The 19,163-nt window shown below is 58.4% G+C and overlaps 1 protein-coding gene across 2 annotated transcripts in view; it reads right to left on the reverse strand.

The window, feature by feature from the left end:
* The window catches only part of KCNH6 (potassium voltage-gated channel subfamily H member 6), a 31,931-nt gene extending 17,887 nt beyond the window's left edge, over positions 1-14,044 (reverse strand). Inside the window, exons 1-3 of one of the 2 annotated variants that reach the window (XM_077190758.1) lie at positions 13,450-14,044; positions 10,222-10,452; positions 1,795-1,950 (exon numbers count right to left, since the gene is read on the reverse strand). In XM_077190758.1, the coding sequence (XP_077046873.1) occupies positions 1,795-1,950; positions 10,222-10,452; positions 13,450-13,525 (463 nt within the window). In that variant the 5' untranslated portion in view covers positions 13,526-14,044. The remainder of the gene's footprint in view (positions 1-1,794; positions 1,951-10,221; positions 10,453-13,449) is intronic. The other variant, XM_077190759.1, reaches the window with a different exon arrangement.
* Positions 14,045-19,163: the final 5,119 nt, after the last annotated feature.

The following is a 19,163-nucleotide window of genomic DNA, read 5'->3' on the forward strand; positions in this document are numbered from 1 at the left end:
TGGCATGACCTCCACAAAGACATTGTCCCCTGGGAAACAGCAGCACGTTGAGGAGCTCTTTGGTTTTGGCAAGAATAGCTTCCCTCATCTGGCCCCAAAACACCACTGAGCTGCTTGGGCAGGGTCCCAGCCTGCCCAGAAATGCCCCTGCCCATGGGGTACCACACTGGCTCCCTCTGCTCACCCCATCCCCTCTGCCTAGAGCAGCTTTTCAGCTGGAAGAAGCAAAGCATCCAACATTCCCTGCACACCAGTGAGCTGGAGACCAGCAATGCAGCCCCCTGTGGCTATGCAATGAAAGACTGAGCCAGAAAACCTGAGCACAAGAGCCTGATCTGGATGGGCACCAGCAGCTCTGGCCTTTCCACACCCCCTGTCACTGGAGTGGGAAACCCAAGAAACACAACATCCCTTGGGATGCTCAACACAACATCCAACATGCAGGGAAGCGACAGGGGCTCTTGATTTGGGTGCCTCCTGCCATGTCTTTGGGTGGGATGGGATATGGCTGCATCCTGTGTTGAGACATTCTGAGAGCTGGCGGGGCTGCAAAGCAACGCTGGTGCTGGGATTTAGGATTTCCTCAGCAGGTCATGCATAGAGGGCAGCTGGTACTAAAGCAATCCATCAAAACCATGAATCTCATCACTTCACAGGCCTACAAACACATTCATCTGTCCATTCACACTCACACATCCATGAACCCCTGTGTGCATGCCTGCCCTGAGCACACACAAACCCACACAAAACTCTGCTGGTGCCATACACAGACACCTGAATGCTCCAGGATATAGATATGGACCGAGCAGGAATGCACTGGGACCCACACAAACCCCAGTTCAATGGCCACGTGTCCCCATGGCTCCCTGACGTGGCCCTGGCTCTGGTCCTGCTGTGCCACCCCATGTGCCAAGGGGGGACAGACCCATGTTGCTCCCACAGCTTTATTTTGAGGCCTGCCCAAAGCCTCCCAACAGCACCTGTAGGGAATGTCATCATGGAGGCAGAGCTGGGGTTATTTCCTGACTCAAGGAGAGGTGACCAGCACTGAGGGCTGTATGCAAGGAGGAGATTTAGAAGTCACATCTGCCTCCCTGAATATCCACATCCCCTCAAGAGCCTCACCACAGCTTCCCCTTTGATCCAGTCTTCCCAAAAAAGGGAATTTGAGTTTTCCACTGTCTCCAAAACCCTAGGATGAGCCTAGGAGAGCAGGGAATAGCCTGAAGCTGGGGCAAGCTGAGCTGTTGCAGTGCAGCCATCCTTGTGCCATTGGCCTGCAGTGACACCCCCACAGCACAGCCATGCTCTTGGTGACCCCAAATGTCCCCGGTGACCCCGCACGCAGGTCCTGCCCCACAGCAGCACCTCCAGCCCAAGCCAGTGTTAAATATGGAAAAGATCCAGCAATGCAGGGGGGTTCACAGAGGGGAGACTCCACAGCTCCACTTCCAGCAAGACCCCTTCTCAAAAATGCTCCATCCCATGCAGAACAGGCTGGGCAGTCCCCAGCCCTGTTCCCCAGGCCTCTGGGATTTTGGGAAGTGTCTGCAGACAGCTGTGAGGGCAAGGGGAGCCCAGCTGGCTCAAACAGCCCTTCCCCATCCAGCTGGGGCTTGGCTGGGCCAGTCCCTGAGCAGGCAGAGCTGCGGCTGTGCAAAAACCACAAACCTCTTCCCATGCAGGATCCTGCCCAGACACTGAGGCATCCTTGAGTCCCCCCGTGCTCCCCAGCAAGCCCCGGGACGAGGATGCGGTGCTGCCCTCCCGGCCCCGCCGCCCCCGGGCACGCACCTTTGTTCCAGCTGTGCGACAGCCGCTGGTGCAGGCTCCGCCCGGTGCTCTTGGCGATCAGCTGGGCCAGGTCCTCGAAGTTGAGGATGAACATGATGACGACGCCTTCCTCGTTCTTCACAGGCACCACATCCACCAGGCAGCGGAAACACGATGCTGCCGAGCAGAGATAGGCTCAGGGGGGGCTGCTCAGGAAACCCTGACCTGCCCCTCCCCTCCAGCACCAAATACTTTTGGCAGAAAAGTGGGGGTTTTGAGCACTTTGATGGGCGTAATCCCTGCTGATGGGTAGTGGAGGGCATGGAACATGATCTGAGCCCTGGGAAAGGGCCATATCCCTGAAGCATCCCAATCACACTGATCACATCTCTTTTTTCTGTCCCAGACAGTCATTTATATTAATGTACTTGAGAGCAGCAATTAAAGAGTGAGTAATTAAGAACTCAGGAAGTCCCAGGTAGTGGTTTAACCTCATTAAGCATCCTGCTTGTAATCACGCTGCAGTTAATTGCCCTGCAATCACCAGGCAGTTTTTGGGGACGGGATGCAGGCAATGGGGGTGAGCCCACGTGGGCAGCAGGACCAGGTGGGATCAGCCCCCAAGGACATTCCCTAAAGGCCTGGAGTGGCCAGGCATGGCCTTGTCTTGTCCTGCCACGGGGAAACTGAGGCATAAAGGGGGCACAAGGACTGGCTCAGTGTCCTGGGAGTGCTGTGAGGAGCATCCCAAATATGTCCATAGGGATTTTCCTGTTGGATGTCAGCTCGACCCTGTGGCTCTCCTTGTGCAGCAGCCAGGCACCAGTCTGCAATTAGAGGCAACTGAAAACACCTGCAGGTCTTTTCCAAAGCACCAAGCGAAGGACACGGGTGGTTTCCCACCTCCTTTGCCAGCTTTATTCCCACCAAATCCTCCAAAAACCTACAATCACTGAGTCCCTCCCTTGAGCTGTGTGCTGTTGCTTTGGCAGCGATGGGAGCAAGACCCCTGAGCCCCAGAGCCGCTGCCAGTGACACCCCCAGAGCACAGCCATGCTCTTGGTGACCCCAAATGTCCCCTGTGACCCCGCACACGGGTCCTGCCCCACAGCAGCACCTCCAGCCCAAGCCAGTGTTAAATATGGAAAAGATCCAGCAATGCAGGGGGGTTCACAGAGGGGAGACTGCACAGCTCCACTTCCAGCGAGACCCCTTCTCAAAAATGCTCCATCCCATGGAGCAGAACCGGCTGGGCAGTCCCCAGGCCTCTGGGATTTTAGGAAGCGTATGTAAACCCCCCCAGGCTCCTCTCCCAAAACTCCTAGAGATGATGGAGCAGCCAGGTACCGCTGCAGCCGACAGGGAGCCAAGCCACGTCCCTGCCCGGATCGCGGATCCCGCCTTTCCCCGGGGATTAGCGGCCGGGCAGGGATGCGGAGCCGGCGCTCCCGCTCCGGCCGTGGCCGCGCTCCAGCCGGGAGGGGCATGCCGGCCTTCCTGCGTATAATTTTAAGGAGCTCAGGGCCTCCCGTAATCAGGAGCAGATGGCCGGCATCGGGCAACTTCAAAATCTGCCGTGACGTCAGGGATGTGCACATACACGGACACACACAGGCACAAGAACGGGAAAGAAACGGACACGGTAAAACCTGCTCAAAGACCCCGGCAGCTGTGATTTGTTCGTTTGTTCTTTCTTTCTCTCTCTCTCTCTTTCTCCACTGCTCACCAAAGGGAGAGGAAATCCACTTAAATGTGCGAGCTGGGGAGGAGAGAGTGGATTTTTGGCAGTAAAGCTGTTTGGGGGACTGCATGGCATGAGACAGGTTACCTCCGTGTGGAGCAGGAAGAAGAGAGCTCCTTTCCCTCCCTTTACCAGGATTTTTAGGGCTCTTTAGATGAAGAGATGCCCTGTAAGAGCTGCTGAGTGAGGTGGCACGTGCCCAGTGGGGTGACACGGTGCCATCCCCAGGATGCCACAGCTCTGCCAGTGTTGATGCTGGCACTGGTGTGTGCAGGGGAGCCCACTCAGGGATGCTTTCTCCTTTGGTGTGTTAGAAAATGAGGAGGTTTTTATTCCCCCCAGGGGTGGTTTTGAAGCATCACTGATTTCCTGGAGCCCACAAGGTTCACTGGAATGGGCAGCCATCAACCCCATGCTTCCCCCTGGACTGGGAATTCTGGTCCAGGCAGCCCAACCCGGCTCAGGTGCTCTGGCCTCCTGCATTCCTTCACTGCCTCAGGTGTCCTTCCTAAGTTCCTCCGTGGCAGTGGGAAGGGATGGGCTCTGAGCTGTTCTCAGGGGGGCTGGGTCCTGGCAGGCCCTGTGTGGCACAGGAAAGGGTTAATCCCATGGCCAGTGCTGAACAGCTGAAAACTGGGCCCAGTTACATCCAGTTGGAGGGATATAAGGAGCAGCTGGGAGGTGGCTGGGGGTGGGTTTGGGTGGCAGCTGGTGCCTGGTTTGATCCTGCAAATCTGGGAGGTGCTGAGCTTGAGCAGCCCTGGCCAATGTCACTGTGAGCCCCTCACTGATCCCTTCTTAAATTAAATAAAATAGACTATTTCTGTTGGGAGGGAACTACAGCAATAATCTAGTCTAACTGCCTGGCCAATTCAGGCTTGGCCAAAAGTTAATCCCCCTCCAAAACCAGGGCAATCACCCCAAAAGTGGCCCCAACAGGCACAGCCCTGCTCAAACCCACATCTCACAGCATGGAGGTGTCAAGGGAATGAGGGAGTATCAGGGTCAGGGATGGGAGCAGCACATTCCCTTAGGCCTGGCCCAAAGACAGGGCATTCCCCCAGGATCTGGGCTCTGTGCAGCTGTGATTTGGGGTACCCCCAGCCCTGTGGAGAGGCTGCAGCCGGGAGAGCTGTGGCACTCTCTGCCCTGACTCAGTTTCCCTGTGGTGAGCCAGCCTGGGCTCTGCTGAAGGCTGAGCCTCCTCATCCTTCTTCCCAAAAACCAGGCCCTGCTGTAGCACCAGGGGCTGAGCCAGCGCCAGGAGGCACCTCAGGCCTGCCCTCAAAAACCAGGCCCTGCTGTAGCACCAGGGGCTGAGCCAGCCTCAGGAGGCACCTCAGGCCTGCCCTCAAAAACCAGGCCCTGCTTAGCACCAGGGCCTGAGCCAGCCCCAGGAGGCACCTCAGGCCTGCCCTTGCTCCTCAATCCACTTTCCCCATCCATCTCCCCTTCAGCTGTTCAGCTAATCTGTCTCCATCCATCTAATTTTATCCAGCCACCAAACGATCTCTTGGAGGAGCCCTGGGGGGATTCACAACCTGCCTGTGCTCTGTGGCCACCAGCATGAGGGTGCCTGTGCCCATCTGGGGTGAAACCCAGCCTGGGGGCTGCAGACAGGGCTTGGCAGGTGGGGTAGGACATGGATGCTGGTTTGGAGGGTTCCACAGCCAACGTGGTGGGCTTGTATTCCCCAAATTTCTGTCAGTGTCTTCTGAAATAACCCAAATAACCCCAAAAACCCCAATACCTAAAAGTCCCCCAAATAACCCCAAACAAATCCAAATAACTCCCCAAAAAACAAAAAAAACCCCCAAATTAAACCCAAAAAACCCCAACTGATTTGAAGTACACCTAAAAAAACCCCCATATACACCAACATAAACCCCATGAACCCCAAATAATTCCAAATAAGCCCAAATAAGCCTGGGGGCTGCAGACAGGGCTTGGCAGGTGGGGTAGGACATGGATGCTGGTTTGGAGGGTTCCACAGCCAACGTGGTGGGCTTGTATTCCCTAAATTTCTGGTTTGATCTTCCAGCACCCAGGTCCCCCAAGCTGAGTGAGTGAGTGCCTGGAGGTTTGTGCTTTCTGACCCACCGTGTCTTCTGACCTTGATAAAAGCCAACACTTAATAACATTAAAAATGTCATTGCTGGGGGCCCTCCCTCCCTGTCCCCTTATCCCCTGCAGGCAGCAGTGGTTAATGCATTTGTCATCAGCATTGTCATCAGTATCATCAGTATTAAACTAATCAACAGGACACGGGGGTTTCCAGAGCCGGACACAAGCCAGCATTGTTATGAATATTAAAAAAGAGAGCTATTAATCTGTGCCTGGAGCTCTTCCCCAGGCCAGGAGATTTAATCTGCAGGGTCTCATGGCAGAGTGGCTAAAGCTATAGTGGGATTATATAAAGGAGCAGAGGAGAGGGGCTGGGAAGGGCACGGAGGGGACGGGAATGGGAGCAGAGCTGTGCTCTGGGGCCAGAGAGGAGCCTGGAGGACCAAGCTGTGCTCCCATCCTGGGATAAATCCCTGTCGGGGCTGCTTGGAACTTCAAAGGGAAGTGCAGATTGCTGGGAGGCCCTAAAGCAAATCCCTGAGGTGGGGATGGAAAAAAGTGGAGAGGGAGTCTGAGCTAGTGGGAGATTGGTCACTCCTGGGAGCCGGGGTGAGCCCCTGCAGGTCTGCATCCCCTGCACAGAGAGGGAATGGGCAACACTCAGGGTCTGCCCTGGCCCCTCTCCCCACAGCCAGACAGGGCATCAGGAGACTGAAACCTGCCAGGACACCAAGACAGCAAAAATGACCTTATTAAGTAACATCAGCGGGACAGAGGTTCCCCTGTGCAGGGATTTGTGTGCTCACAGGCCTTGCTGGCTGGAAGCAGCAGCGGGGAAGGAAAATCAGGAGTGTCAGCTGGCTGAGGGTACCCACCAAAATGTTGCCACTAGAAAGATCCAAGCCTAGCAGGGTGATTTTGGGTGCTGGTGGAAGGATGCTCTGGTCCCCAGGAGCCAAAAGGGGTCCTGGATCAATCCAGTGGGTTGGCAAAATGCATCTTAACTCTGCCAGGGCAGGGATCTCAGGAAAAAGGAAAGAAAAAAAAAGCCTGCTCCAGGCAGCATTCTTGGAGGTGCTGGGGATGATCTGGGCCTGTCCTTTTGTTCATAGGACATCAGGTCCAAGCAAAAAGCATCTGTGGGGATGAAAAATGTCTCTTCCAGTTCTCTGCCTGGTCACACCGGCCCTGGGGCACAGCCAGGGCAATGGGGGTGCCTGGAGCTGCAGCACAGCCATGCCAAGGATGGCAGCATTGGCTCTGCAGTGCAGGATCTCTGGGACCAGAGCTTTTGCCATTGTGAGGAGGGATGTTTATAAGTTCCCATCTGGAGCTGGGCTCTGCTGTCCATCCCTTTCCCGAGGTCACAGACTGACCCTTAAAGCAAACAGCAAGCAGCAAACAGCCCTAGCTTGGCATAAACCCCATGGGTTTGTACAGGCCAAGAGCTCAACTTGGGGTTGGGGTTTGGCAGCTGGCTGTGCCTTCCTACTCCTCCAACACCCAAGAAGTCCCCTTAGTGCTGCCTTGACCCCACCATGGGGCAGCAGCAGAGGCTCCCTGGGGCTGCCAGCACCCTGACAGTGCCAGCATGCAGCAGCTGCTGGTGGGATTTGCCCTCCTGCTCCCAGCACACCCGTTGGGCACGTCAGATGTTGCTGTTTACAAAGCTGCATGGAGAAACCCTGCTTGGATCCATCCCCCTGCCTCAGCCAGGCCTCCTGGCAGCAGCTGCTGGAGAGGGGCAGTGCCAGGGATGTGCCCTGGGCTGGGGACAGAGGGGACGTGTCCCATGAGTGCCCCTGTTCCCTTTGGGTGTGGTGGCACTTCCAAGCCATGCCTGCCTGGCTGCGTGCTCAGGCCCCCCATTGCTGTTGGGGGGATATGCTGAGAGGCACAGGGCACCCCAATCACTCTCTGACCCTCCCAGGGGAAAACCCTGGCCTCTGCACCAGTGTTATGAGTTTGCTGGCCTGATCCCAGTCCCTAATCCCAGTTCCATGGGGACTGACACGAACTGCTGCTGGAGGGGACAAGCTGTGGGCTCTGCCCAGCAAAGGACGGGGTGGAGGGGCTGGGGCTGCCCCACCAGCTGCTCCAGCTGTCGCAGCCACATCTCCCCTTTCATATTCATCAGCATCACATTCACGCAGATTAAGCAGAGCGAGTGCCACCAGCTGCTGCTGCTCAGGCCGTGCTGGCACCGTGGCACTCAGCACCTGTGGCCACCTCCTGCTCTGGGGACCCCATGAGCCCTGGCCAGTGGCTTCACTGCAAAGCACATCCCCAAAAAACCAGCCCTGGATGCGGCTCAGCTCCTTGGTGCCATCCTCAGGGGATGCTGGAGGATTTGAGCTCGCCCTGGCCACAGTGGACAGTGTGTCTGCAGGGCTGGGGGCCATGGCTGCTCCTTGCTGTGGCAGAGCTGATCCCGTGCTGACCCCCCTGTCTGGGCCAGCTCCAGCTGTGTAGCATCTTGTAAGGAAATTAACTTTTCACTGATCTCCCAGCTTTGAGCTGGGGATTAGAGCCCACACGCGCTGCGAATGGGCTCTTCCCTCTTTCCAAGGCCTTTTTGGGGCTGGGATGGCAGGGAGGGACAAGGAGGGCCTGGGCTGGGCCCACCTTCCCCCACGGGAAGGTTCTTGGTTCCAGTTTGGAGCTGGGCTCACTGCTGGCACCCCTGGCTCGTTTGTCTCTGTTTATAATTATAATCAGGTGATGACAGCGTGGACATCCCGGTGGGGACCGAGCAGCCAGGCTGTCCCCAGGGACAGGCACCCCCATCACTCAGCATCCACCCTGACCCCAGGCACCCTTGGATGGTCCTTTCCTACCTGCCTCCCTCCATCCCAGCCTGACCCTGCTCTGGTGTCTCCAACGGGCAGAATTTGGGTTTAATATTGCCTCTGTCAGCCAGAAAGGCGAGGAAACAACCCCGCGAGCTGCAGAGCCGGGAGTACCGCAGTAATAAACAGCAGGTCGAGGCTGGAGATTGGTGCTGCTGGTATGAAAAAGAGGACAGGCAGGTTCGGAGCTCCGCTGGCTAATTAAGCAGCAGCTCCCTATAATGCAAAAGCCTTTTCTTCGCCGATAAGACCCATTTATAATGGGCCGAGCGGTCGCAGGCTGAGTGCTGGGGGGAAACAATTGGAAAGCATGCTGCTGGTGGGGCTGGGTTTTAAAAATAGACATGAAGGGTTTGCTTCTGGGCTTTTTTTTATTTTTTTCCCCCCCTCTTTTTTAATAAAAAAGAGCAGAAAGCAGCTCAGAGCTGCAATGAGAGTTCCCCATGGCCTAGAGGAAGAGCAGGGCTCTGAGGACAGCACCGAGCATCCCGTGAGCCCAGCAGGAATGCTTCAAAGCAGGGAGCACGGTGATGCATCAGGCTCACAAGCCAAGTAGTCCCCAGGGACAGAATGGGAAACTATCCTGAGGGAGGGAGGGAGGGAGGGAGGGAGGGAGGAAATGGACCAGGGCTGCACATGCTGTCCTTGCCACAGCCAGTGCACAGCCACTGGCACTGGATGGGAGCAGGGGGACAGCGTGTGCCACTTCTCTGAGTGTCTCCTGCACTGTGCTGGGCTCCAGCCAGGCCCTGCAGCTGCTGAAGGGGGGGACTTGCACCCAGACCTGGCACCACTCATGGCCCCTCTCCACCCAGGAGTGCCCCACAGGAAGAGCCTCGACCGAGTGGCCGGATCCTGCCGCCACAGAGGGTCAGATCCTGCCGGGATAACGCCAGGATAACACGCAGAGGTGCTGCCAGTGAATAACTCTGATACCACCTGGATGCCAGCCCGGGAGATGATAGGGTCTGGGAGGGAGGCCAGGACACCCGGGTGCCAGCCCCCAAGATAGGGTGCTGGGCTGGGAGCCAGGGTTCCTGCCTGCTCCTTCCTTTTGCTTCCAGTGGTTCTCCTCTAACTGGCTGTCTGGGAGCTGCCAGCAGATTGGGGTGCAGCCCTGTGCTCAGGCCAGCTCCCATCAATACAACCTGAAGCAATGGGAAAGCTCCATAGGTTAAAAAAAGGAAATACTTCATATTTTTAACCTCTCCTGTGAGCACTGGACCCGCATTTCCCTGCCCCTGGGAGCCCTGGCCACTGCTGTTTTGCAGCATCAAGCACTAAATATTTATTTAACTTCCTGCCGTATTAGAACTAATCACTCGTATTTTCCATCAAAGCTTCATTTTCATCTTAACGTAATTCCATCTGTGCACGCACAGCCGCATCCTGCTCACTGGAAAGGCAGCTCTGAGGCTGTTGGTTGCACCCACTCTCAGCAGAGATGGGGGTTCTGTCTCATTTCATCTCAGAGCACAGACTGGGAGCCCTGTGTCCAAGCCTGGCTTCTCCATGGATTCTCATTCCTGTCGCAGGGATCCCACAAGCAATGACATAGCTTGTCCCAGGAGCAATGAGCCACCCCCAAGGGCTCACAAAACACCTGATTCCCAAATAATCTGGCAACATCCTCTATTGCTCAAGGTCCCAGTGTGCTCCATGACAGCAGAGATGCCTCCATCCCACAAGGAGCCACCATGGGTTTGTTCCCAGCAAAGCCCTGAGCCTGGGTGCAATCCTGCTGTGTGTCCCACCGCCGGCTTCCCACCACCCGCCCCACAGAGCGGCTCTTACTGTCTTTGCGGTAGTAGAGGATCTCCAGCTTGCACTCCTCGGAGCCCAGCAGGGCCTGGGTGAGCTGGGCAATGGAGCTCTTGGTGGTGTCGGGGCCCGTGAGGAAGTCGCAGGTGCAGGGCTGCTGCATCACCTCCACGCGCGAGTAGCCGAACATCTCGCAGAAGCCGTCGTTGCAGTAGATGATGGCGCAGTTCTCCATCTGGGCGTTGGCAATGAGGAACTTGCGGTCTGCAGGGAGGCAGGAGAGGCAGCACGAGGCTTAGAGGGGTGGTGGGGACCCACTGGGGTGTGGGGGGCGAGCTTGGGATTTTTGATGTCATCCTCTGTGGGGCTCGTGCAGAGACGGGTGACACTGGTGACAGTGGGGGGACAGTGGCTGACCTCAGCCCACACAGTCCCAGGACTGCTCTGCTCTTCAGAGAGAAGTGTCCCCAGTTCAATGTGAATTTGTGACTGTGGGACAGGGGGACCCAAAGGGGGGTTCTCAGTGGAGCCAGTTTTGCTGGGATTGGCCAATCCCTGCAGCCTTGACATTTCACCACAGGCGTGTGGGGACTCCCTGCTGTCTAATGGGCAATCTGTCCCTGACCGGCACTGCAGGCAGAGGGGAGAGCTGCAGCCTCTGTCCCTTCCCAGGAGCTTATCAGGGACCTGAGTTATCTCAGAGACTTTCCACCCTTGCTCAGATTTGACTGAAGTCAGGCAAGGGGCAAGAGGAGGAGTGAGTGTAAGGCTTGGCTTCATGGGAAGCAGGGGTGAAACCCATCACATTAATGATTCTCCTAATGTTTTATAGGATAATTGTGCCTTTGGGCTGAAGGTGAAATCCAGACTCTGCTGGGCTTTGTGGCCCCGTGCTCAAAAAGTAAAGTGCTTAAGGGAAGGAAAAGGGAAACTGAGGCAGAGAGTGGTGCTGCCCCATTCCCTCCTGGTGCTGCAGCCACCCAGGCTGGGCTGGGGCCAGACTTGCTGCCTTGCCAGGCCGTGTGGCAGTGCTGCACAACCCACGTCATCCAGCCCACATGGAGCCACTTCCATCCTTAACTTGGGGTGAATTCTGATTTGCTTTGATTTTGTGGGTTTTTTAAAGGATATTGGGGAGTGCTGGGCTCTGGGACAGGTTTGCTGGATGCCCATGTGGTGAATGCCCCTCAGCACGTCCCCCTCAGCACCATCTCCCTCAGCATTTGGCACCAGCTCCGGGCCTGAGCTAAAGGCAAGTCTGAGCAGAGGGTCCATTTGGAGGCTGCCTCCCAGCCCAGACCCCAATTAATCTCCTGGATTACCCAGGAATGGCATCTGCAGCTTGTGTGCTCCAGAACCCTGCTGCACTCCAGCCTCATGGGGAACTTCACCCAAATGCAAGAGAAACCTCTGCACAGCTGTGGCACCGAGTGCTGGGACCTGGTGGGGTGGGGGGACCCTTCCCAGGCACATCAGAGCTGTCCCCAATGGCACCTGCGGGGTCCCAGCTCTGCAGGATTCTTCCCAGTAAAACCAGTGTTCTCAGGGATGCTGCACAAGTCTCCTGCCTCATTCCACCCTCTGGCAGCCCCTTGGTAGCCCTTTCTGGGGGACTCCCACTCTGGCACCCTTCCCTTTCCCACACAGGGCTGGTGCTGGTGCCGATGCTGCAAACAGCACAAACCACCACAGACAAACGTTTCCCAGTTCCTTCTTCCCGATCCTTCTACATCCAAATTGCTTTGCCAGCACTAGGAGGGGACCTCCTCCCAAAGCCCTGCTCCTGGGGCACACTCCCCACCTGTGATGAGCAGTGTCCCCATCCTGTGTCAGCTCCACGGACTGGATCCAGGCTGGATCCTGGCTGGGCTGGCGCAGGACAGGATTTACAGGGCTGGCAGGGCGCCGGAGCAAGCTGTGCTGAGCACAGGGATGTGACCACGACCAGGATGGGAAGGAGCTGCAGAGCCAGGTCTCCTTGGGGGTTTTTTCACCCCCAATTTGCTTTCTGTCCTGCTCTCACCTGCAGATTTCCCCTTGGCCCCACAGTACAGGGCTCTGCACCAGCCCTGGCAGGGAAGAGCTGGGCCCCTCTGGCTGCAACGGGGACTCACCAGGAGCAGCTGCACCCAAGGGAGCTGCGGTGCTGGGGGTGAGGGCAGCACCCACAGGCACGGAAGAACTCATTGCCTGTAGCAAAGATGTATTAGGTGTGCTGGTTTGCTGTCTCCCAACACCTGTCACAGCACGAAACTGCCGCGGGGGAGCGTGGGGCGATGTTTGGGCAGAACGCAGCTGGTGCCCGACATGGCTGGCAGGGAGCGGGCAGGGAGCGGGGTCTGGCTGTGTTCTCCTGTCACGCCTCACCGCGTGGCCCCGCTGCTCCCCAGCCGCCGCTTCCCAGGGGGAACTGATAGGAACCAGGGACAGTTTTTCTCACTTTCCATCCCCAGGGTCACGTCAGTCACCGCCAGGCCAGGCAGCGCAGAGCCTGCAGGGATGGCAGCGCCAAGGAATTTGCCCACTCGGGAAACTTGGACACCCACAAAAAAAAAACCCCACAGTGAGCCGGGGCAGTGAGGGGTGCACGGCCCCGGCACCCCACAGCAGCCCCCCGAGCTCAGTTTTTGGGGGACCCCGGTGCCCTGGTTCCCTCCCGTCATCCCCAGCATTGTAGGGGGGACCCAGCCCCGTTGGAGCGCCCAGAGAGTGGGAGCGGAACCCCCGCGCCCCCACCCAGCCACACGCAAACCCCAGCGCTCCCCTATGCGCACGGACTTTTCGCTATATTTGACACGAAACCAGCCCCAAAATTCATATAAAGGGATTACTCGGAGCAACAGCAAATGGCAACGTTTCACCAGGGACGGCGGCCGCCGAGAGCGCAGAGTTGAAGGCAAACAGGCGGCGAGCCCGGCTGCGCTGGGGTACACCGTGTCCCCCCGTCCAGCCCGCCGGGACCCCCTCCCCGCCAGCCCGGGAACCCGTCCCAGCCCGGGGACAGGGGAGTCGCGGTGTCCCCGGGCAAACACTGAGGCCGGGGTGGCTCGTCCCCCGGTGTCGCCCTATCTATAAATACCCGCGGGGACACTGCCGGGCTGTCGCCCACCCCCTCTCCCCCCTCGGGAGGTCACAGGGGCGCCTCCGTGCCCCCGGGGACACCCTCCCGCCTTCCCCCCTCCTCTCCCCGCTGCGCTCCGAAGTTGGGGGGCCGCCCCGGCCGCGGGGGAGCGGAGCGGGACCGGAGGGCGCGGTACTCACTTTGTCCTTCAAATTTGCGAATGATGGTGTCCAGGTAGGTGTTTTGGGGGGCCACATGGCCCCGGCGCACCGGCATCGCTCCGCTGCGCTCCGCGCGCCCCGGGAGCGGCGGAACTTGCCGCGGGCGCGGCGGGGAGCGCGGCCCGGCCCCGGAGCGGCGCGGCACGGCACGGCGCGGCCCCGCTCCGCCTCACCCCAGGGCTGACCGAGCTCTGGAGCCCAGCCGGCCCGGGGCTCCCATGCTCCCGGTGGCCGGAAGGGGGAACCCCTCCGCCCGCCCTGCCGCGCCCGGCCCCGGGCGGGGGCGGCCGGGGAAGATGAGGATGGGAGGGGGAAGCGGGGGAGAGAGGGGGGAGGACCCGCTCGAAAGCGGGAGAAAATAATAGAATAAAATAATAAAGAGTAGAAATCCCCAAAGTGCTTAGTCACCGCTGCCCCGGCCGGCCGGAGGCTCCGGGGGAGCCGTCAGCAGCAACAGCTGCCGGCCGGGCAGCGCGCACCCCCCGGCGGCCCCCGGGGCTCCCCCGGACCCCCCGGCATCCCGCGGCACCGCAGCCGCACGGCCCCGGCCGGCAGCGGCCCCCAGGGCGGGGGGGCTCCGGGGCGGGGCGCGGGGCGGGCCGGGGGCGCAGGTGGGTGCTGGGGGTGCGGGGGTGGGGGCCTGGAGGGGCTGGGGCAGGGCGGGCGGACAGGTGAGAGAGGCTTTGGGGATGGTTTGGGGGTGGAGGGAGAATCCCTGTGGGGCGTGGAGGGTGGGGATGGGGTCCTCGGGGCGCTGGCAGAGGATGTCCTGGAGGGAGCGGGGTGTTGGAGCTGAAGGCTGTGCTGGGGATGGGGGGATTTGGTGGGAGTGCAACTGAAAGGTGCTGGGGCGCTGGAGGAAGGGGCGGTGAAGGAAGGGGTGCTGGAGAGGGGTGCTGGAGGAGGAGGAGGAGGAGGAGGAGGCACCGGGAGCGCCGGGAGCTGACGGGTGGGGATGGTGAAGGAGGATGGTGGAGGAGGGAGCGATGAAGAGCGCTGGGGTGCTGGGGTGGCAGAGGAGGGGGTGCCGGGGTGCAGGGGGTGGTGCCGGTGGTGCTGAGGTGCAGGGGGTGGTGCGGGGGCGGAGGAGGAGATGCAGAGCCGCAGAGGCAGCAGAGGGGGTGCTGCTGGGAGCAGGGGTTGGAGGGGGCAGCGTCTGGGGGTGCAGGGGGGCAGGAGCAGAGGACAGGGCGCCGAGGAGGGGGCGCAGCCCGAGTAGGGAGTGTCGGAGAGTGGGAATGGGGTGCAAGGGAAGGGGAGCGGGGGGGCTTTGTCGGGATGTTGGGAATGCCGGGGGATGCCGGTGGGGAGGTCAGGGTGCTCCCAGAGGTTTCCGAGGGGGAGGTCAGGGCGCTCCTGGGGTGCCGGGGGTGTCGGCCCCGCACCTGGCGCTGTCCAGCCGAGGTGGTGCTGAAGGGGCGGGCGGGAGGGGGGGACCGGCTGCTTCTTTTGGGGGCGGGGGGCTTGGTACGGGACGGCCCAGCCTGGCACAGGGCTCTGCGAGCACGGGAAATCCTTGAGGAACACGGAGTGTTCTGAGAGTCCTGAGAACTGTGAAGGACATGGAGAGTCCAGAGTGTTCTGGGAGCTCTGGTGGGCATGGAGAATACAGGAGGTTCTGGGGTTCTGGGGTCACAGAAAGCCCCATGGGCTCTGTAGAGCACGGGAGCCCTGCTGGTTCCCCAGCTCTCTGTGGGACATTGGGGTCCCACGGTGATGCTGCACTGCCAGAGCAGATGTTCAGACCTAGACCCAATTCAGTTCTTCCCCTGCCCACCTCAGAGGTGGAGGCCAAGGGGACCAGCTCCATTTCCTTCCTGAGAAATCCACTCTGGCTGACCCTCTTCTCCTGTGTCCACTGCTAAGGACAGTGTCCACTGAGGGGCTTTCTATTATTATTTTGTTATGCATGATTTTTCAGGCATGAAATTGCTCTAAGAGGATTATGGTCCATTATCATCAACAGAAGTGTTTTGCTGGGATTTTCAATTAATATTCCAGTGCACCTCAGGGATGTCCATGTGGACCAGGCCATGCCAGTGGGGCACTCGACCCACAGCATGGTTTGCCTGGTTTGCCTCCTGTCCCTTGGCCAGCAATGCAAGTGGGTGAGGCAAGTGCCCTTTCAGCCCATTTTGGAGGCTCAGTGCTGTTTTTATCTCCATCTCTCAGAGAAGTCAGCCTTCCCTAACGCAGAAAAACTTGTTCTATTGTTGAAGAGGGTGAAAAACCCATTATCTCCCCCCATCCACTCTGCACACTGCCTCTGCCGTGATTTACTGCGACTCGTGGAGGATGTTTTGCTCTATATTACACAGATGCAGCTTAATAGCATGGGGGAGGGAGAGGGACACAGAGTCCAGACTCCTGCCTTCTCTGTTTTCTTGTTGATATACTGTGTGACTCAAGGGAGACAGCTCTGTGCTGCAATTTCCTTTAGAAAATAGGGACATTGGTCACTTGGCCTGGTAAAACCTCTTTGAGATTTCTGGATGACCAGTTCTGCAGGGGAAAGCAAACCCTTACTACTACAGCTAATATGATAGTAATTATGATTATTAATCACCAGGCAGTCAGGATTTAAGGTTGGCCTCCTGCCCTCCTCTCATCCCATAAATCAGCCCGGGATGCTCATGGATGCGTCACGTGCACGAGGATGTGTCTGACAGAAAGGGCACGTGCCAGCCCAGAGCCCTTCTGGGGGGTGCCCAGAGTGGAGGGTGAGGGCACCAGCACAGCTCTGGGCACGGGGCAGGGAACAGCCCCTCTGCCAGGGCTGGGCTCTGCAGGGACCCCAGAAAGGCTTGTCCTGCTCCAGCCGTAGCTGTGGGGCCCCTCTGATCCCCCTTTCTCCAAGCAGGGCGTTTGTCCCAGCACGTGGAAGAGCCTCTCCTGCCAGCCCCGTTCCCCACACAGCCCTTGCATTTGGAGCTGAGTCATGTCATTCTCTTTCAGGTTATTATTGACTAAGCTCCAGGAGCTTCCCAGTGCACCCTTGGCTCTTGCAGTCCCCTCACAGCTCCCCAGGCCCCTCAGTGCATCCCTGTAGGGGCAGGTCACCCATGCAGCTGCCACTCCATGCCCTGCCCTCTTTGGAGCACTTTATGCCCAGACTTCTTTCAATTCCCTGGGTTTTAAGCATATGCTTGTAGTTAATCCTGCGCTTACAGTTTATCCCAAATTGGAAAAATTGGGGTCTTTGGGCAAATTCTCCTGCTGTTCAAGTCAGCTGAAGGGCTCCCTCTAATTTAACTGAACAGTAATCCTCTCTCTCCCTGCCCTGCTCTCCTCCTCCTCCTCCCTCACTCAGTTCTACTTCTCCCCCCTCCTCCTCCTTTTTCTCCTCACTGAACGTTTTTGAGGTTTTACTCCTTTCCCCTTTTTTTTTCCTTTCCCTTCCTTCCCACACCCTGGGGAATCAGTGGGAAATTACCTGGTTTCCAAGGGCAAAGGAGACCTGGGTGCTTCCCGAGGGTGTCCTCCCCCTCCCTGCTCCTGGGATTTCTGATCTGTGCAGGAAATTTTCACCTACTCAGGGAGGGGCTGCCCTGGGCAGGCACAGCCACGTTGGGAAAGGAGTGCAGCCTTCCTGGGGTATGGATTTGTGGTGGGAGGTGTGGGATGGAGGGGCTGGGAGCCCACTTGGATGCCAGCATGGCAGCTGCCGGCTGGCACTCGCCAGGAGAAATGTTTGCCAACCGAGACGCGACATTTCTGCCTCTTTCTGCAATTAGAGCCACACTGCAAACACAGCTGGGAAGGGAGAGACAGGGCTCTCATGGTCCCCAAAGCTGCTTCCAGCCACCAGGACTGTCCCCAGGCACTCTCAGGTGTCCTTCTGCCTGGCATGGCTCATGCCCCTGCTTTGCCCTTCACCTTTGGAAGATGCTCCATGGATTTGACACGGGATGGAGGAATTTGGGCTGTAAATTTATTTTGCAGGTGGAAGGATGCTCCTTGTTTTGGCTCCTTTCTCTGCCTCACCACTCCAAATCTTGATGTATTTTTTCAGGCTCTCACCTCCACACTGTTTGTTTGTTAAGTATAAAACAAAAACCCAAAACAAGGTAAAAATGCACAGCAAAATTGAACTCTCTTCAGCCTGGGCCTTCCCAGCCCTGGGAGACTGCGAATCTGGAAAGGACTCGGTGACATTAAACCGAGTCACGGACATTGTTTCTCCTGACAAAGCCACTTCCCACTTGTGAGTGGCAGGAAATGCCACAGAGCCTCTGCTCTGGGCCGTGGCCACTCAGGTCATGGCACCCCCCTGGCACCCTGCCTGTCCTCCCTGCACAGCAGGGGAAACTGAGGCACGGGGCAGGCTCGTGACTCACCTGCCAGGAGGATGGATGGGGCCTGCAGGCTGCAATAACTCGTGATGCTGCAGGGAGGAGCAGGGAAAGGCAGCATGCAGCGGGTCTGCCTGACTGGGAGCTCCCCTGGGCACGGCGGAGAGGAGCCTGTGCCAAGTTCCCAGCACTTTTGGTGGGGACAATTCTCTCCCTGTCACCTGGGCTGCCTCAGTGGGACAGTGTCAGCTCAGGGGGCAGCCCCAAAGGGTGGGGACAGTTCCCCACCAGCACTGGGACACGGGCAGAGCCCGCTTTGGGGTCCTGCTGCTGAGGCACCCGGGGACAGGGCGATGGTGCCCGTGCAGGGCAGGGGCTCTGTGGGGCTGGGGAGGTGGTCAGCACAGCTGGCACCCCTGGGTGCATCCCCTGGGGAGGATGGGACCCCAGTGGGTGCCCAGCACATCCAGCCACAGGCAGGGATGACACCCCTCCATCAAGGAGGGACATCGGGAGGGTACAGCTGTCATTTGCCTTGGATCCGGCCCTGTCCCCCTTCGTAGGGAATTCCAGCTGAGCCATGGGGCTGGGAAGAGTCTGTACTTGCTTAGGGGGGAAATATGGGGTCAAAATTCACCTTTACTCCCCTCAGCCCTGCTTGAGCAGTGGGAGGGAAGGATGGTGCTGACCAGAGCTCGCAGGGGCTGCAGGGATGGAGCTCTCCCGGCCCCTCCTGCAGCTCACTGCATCCCTTCCACAATTCCTGTCCCCTGAGACCCCCCCAGGGCCACCTGGCCCCTCTCCCCTGCCCACGGTGGCCCCTTGTGATGGCCCCAGCTGCTGCCAGGCTGTGGCTGTGCATTTCCAGGCGCTCCCTGTCCCCCGGAGGGGAATGTGAGGAACGCAGCCCGTGCACCCTGTCTGCTCCTGCCTGGCCACCCGGGCTAAGAATAGACCTGCCCTGGCCAGGCCCCACCAGCACCACGGGGCCGTGGGGTGTGGGAACCCCAGCCACCTTCCCAAGGGGAAAAATGGACCTGAAAAAAATGAAAAATGGGTTCCTCTGATTCCCAAAGGGTCCTTGTGCTGGGGAAGGGAGCCCAGAGTGTTTCTTGCTTTGAATTAATGTGATTTTAAAGCAAATCTCCTCTGGAAGATCCATGTACAGGCAGGGGGGTGCAAAGCAGCCCCCCAAGCCTCAGTACCTGCTCCCTCCTGAGCTCCCCTCCAGGAGCTCTGTGAATTAAGGGGGAATCTCCTCCTTTTTTCTGCTTTTATGTTTCTTTTTTCTCCTTAGGGAGTGATTTCGCTGAGCCTCCTAATTTCAGCTGCAAGCATGATGCAGAAGGCAGAAGGCAGCAAAATCTCTCCAGATGTTATCACAACGGGGAAGGGAAATCA

The sequence above is a fragment of the Agelaius phoeniceus genome, chromosome 26 (genome assembly GCF_051311805.1).
Source record: "Agelaius phoeniceus isolate bAgePho1 chromosome 26, bAgePho1.hap1, whole genome shotgun sequence".
In the NCBI taxonomy this organism is placed as follows: Eukaryota; Metazoa; Chordata; class Aves; order Passeriformes; family Icteridae; genus Agelaius; species Agelaius phoeniceus.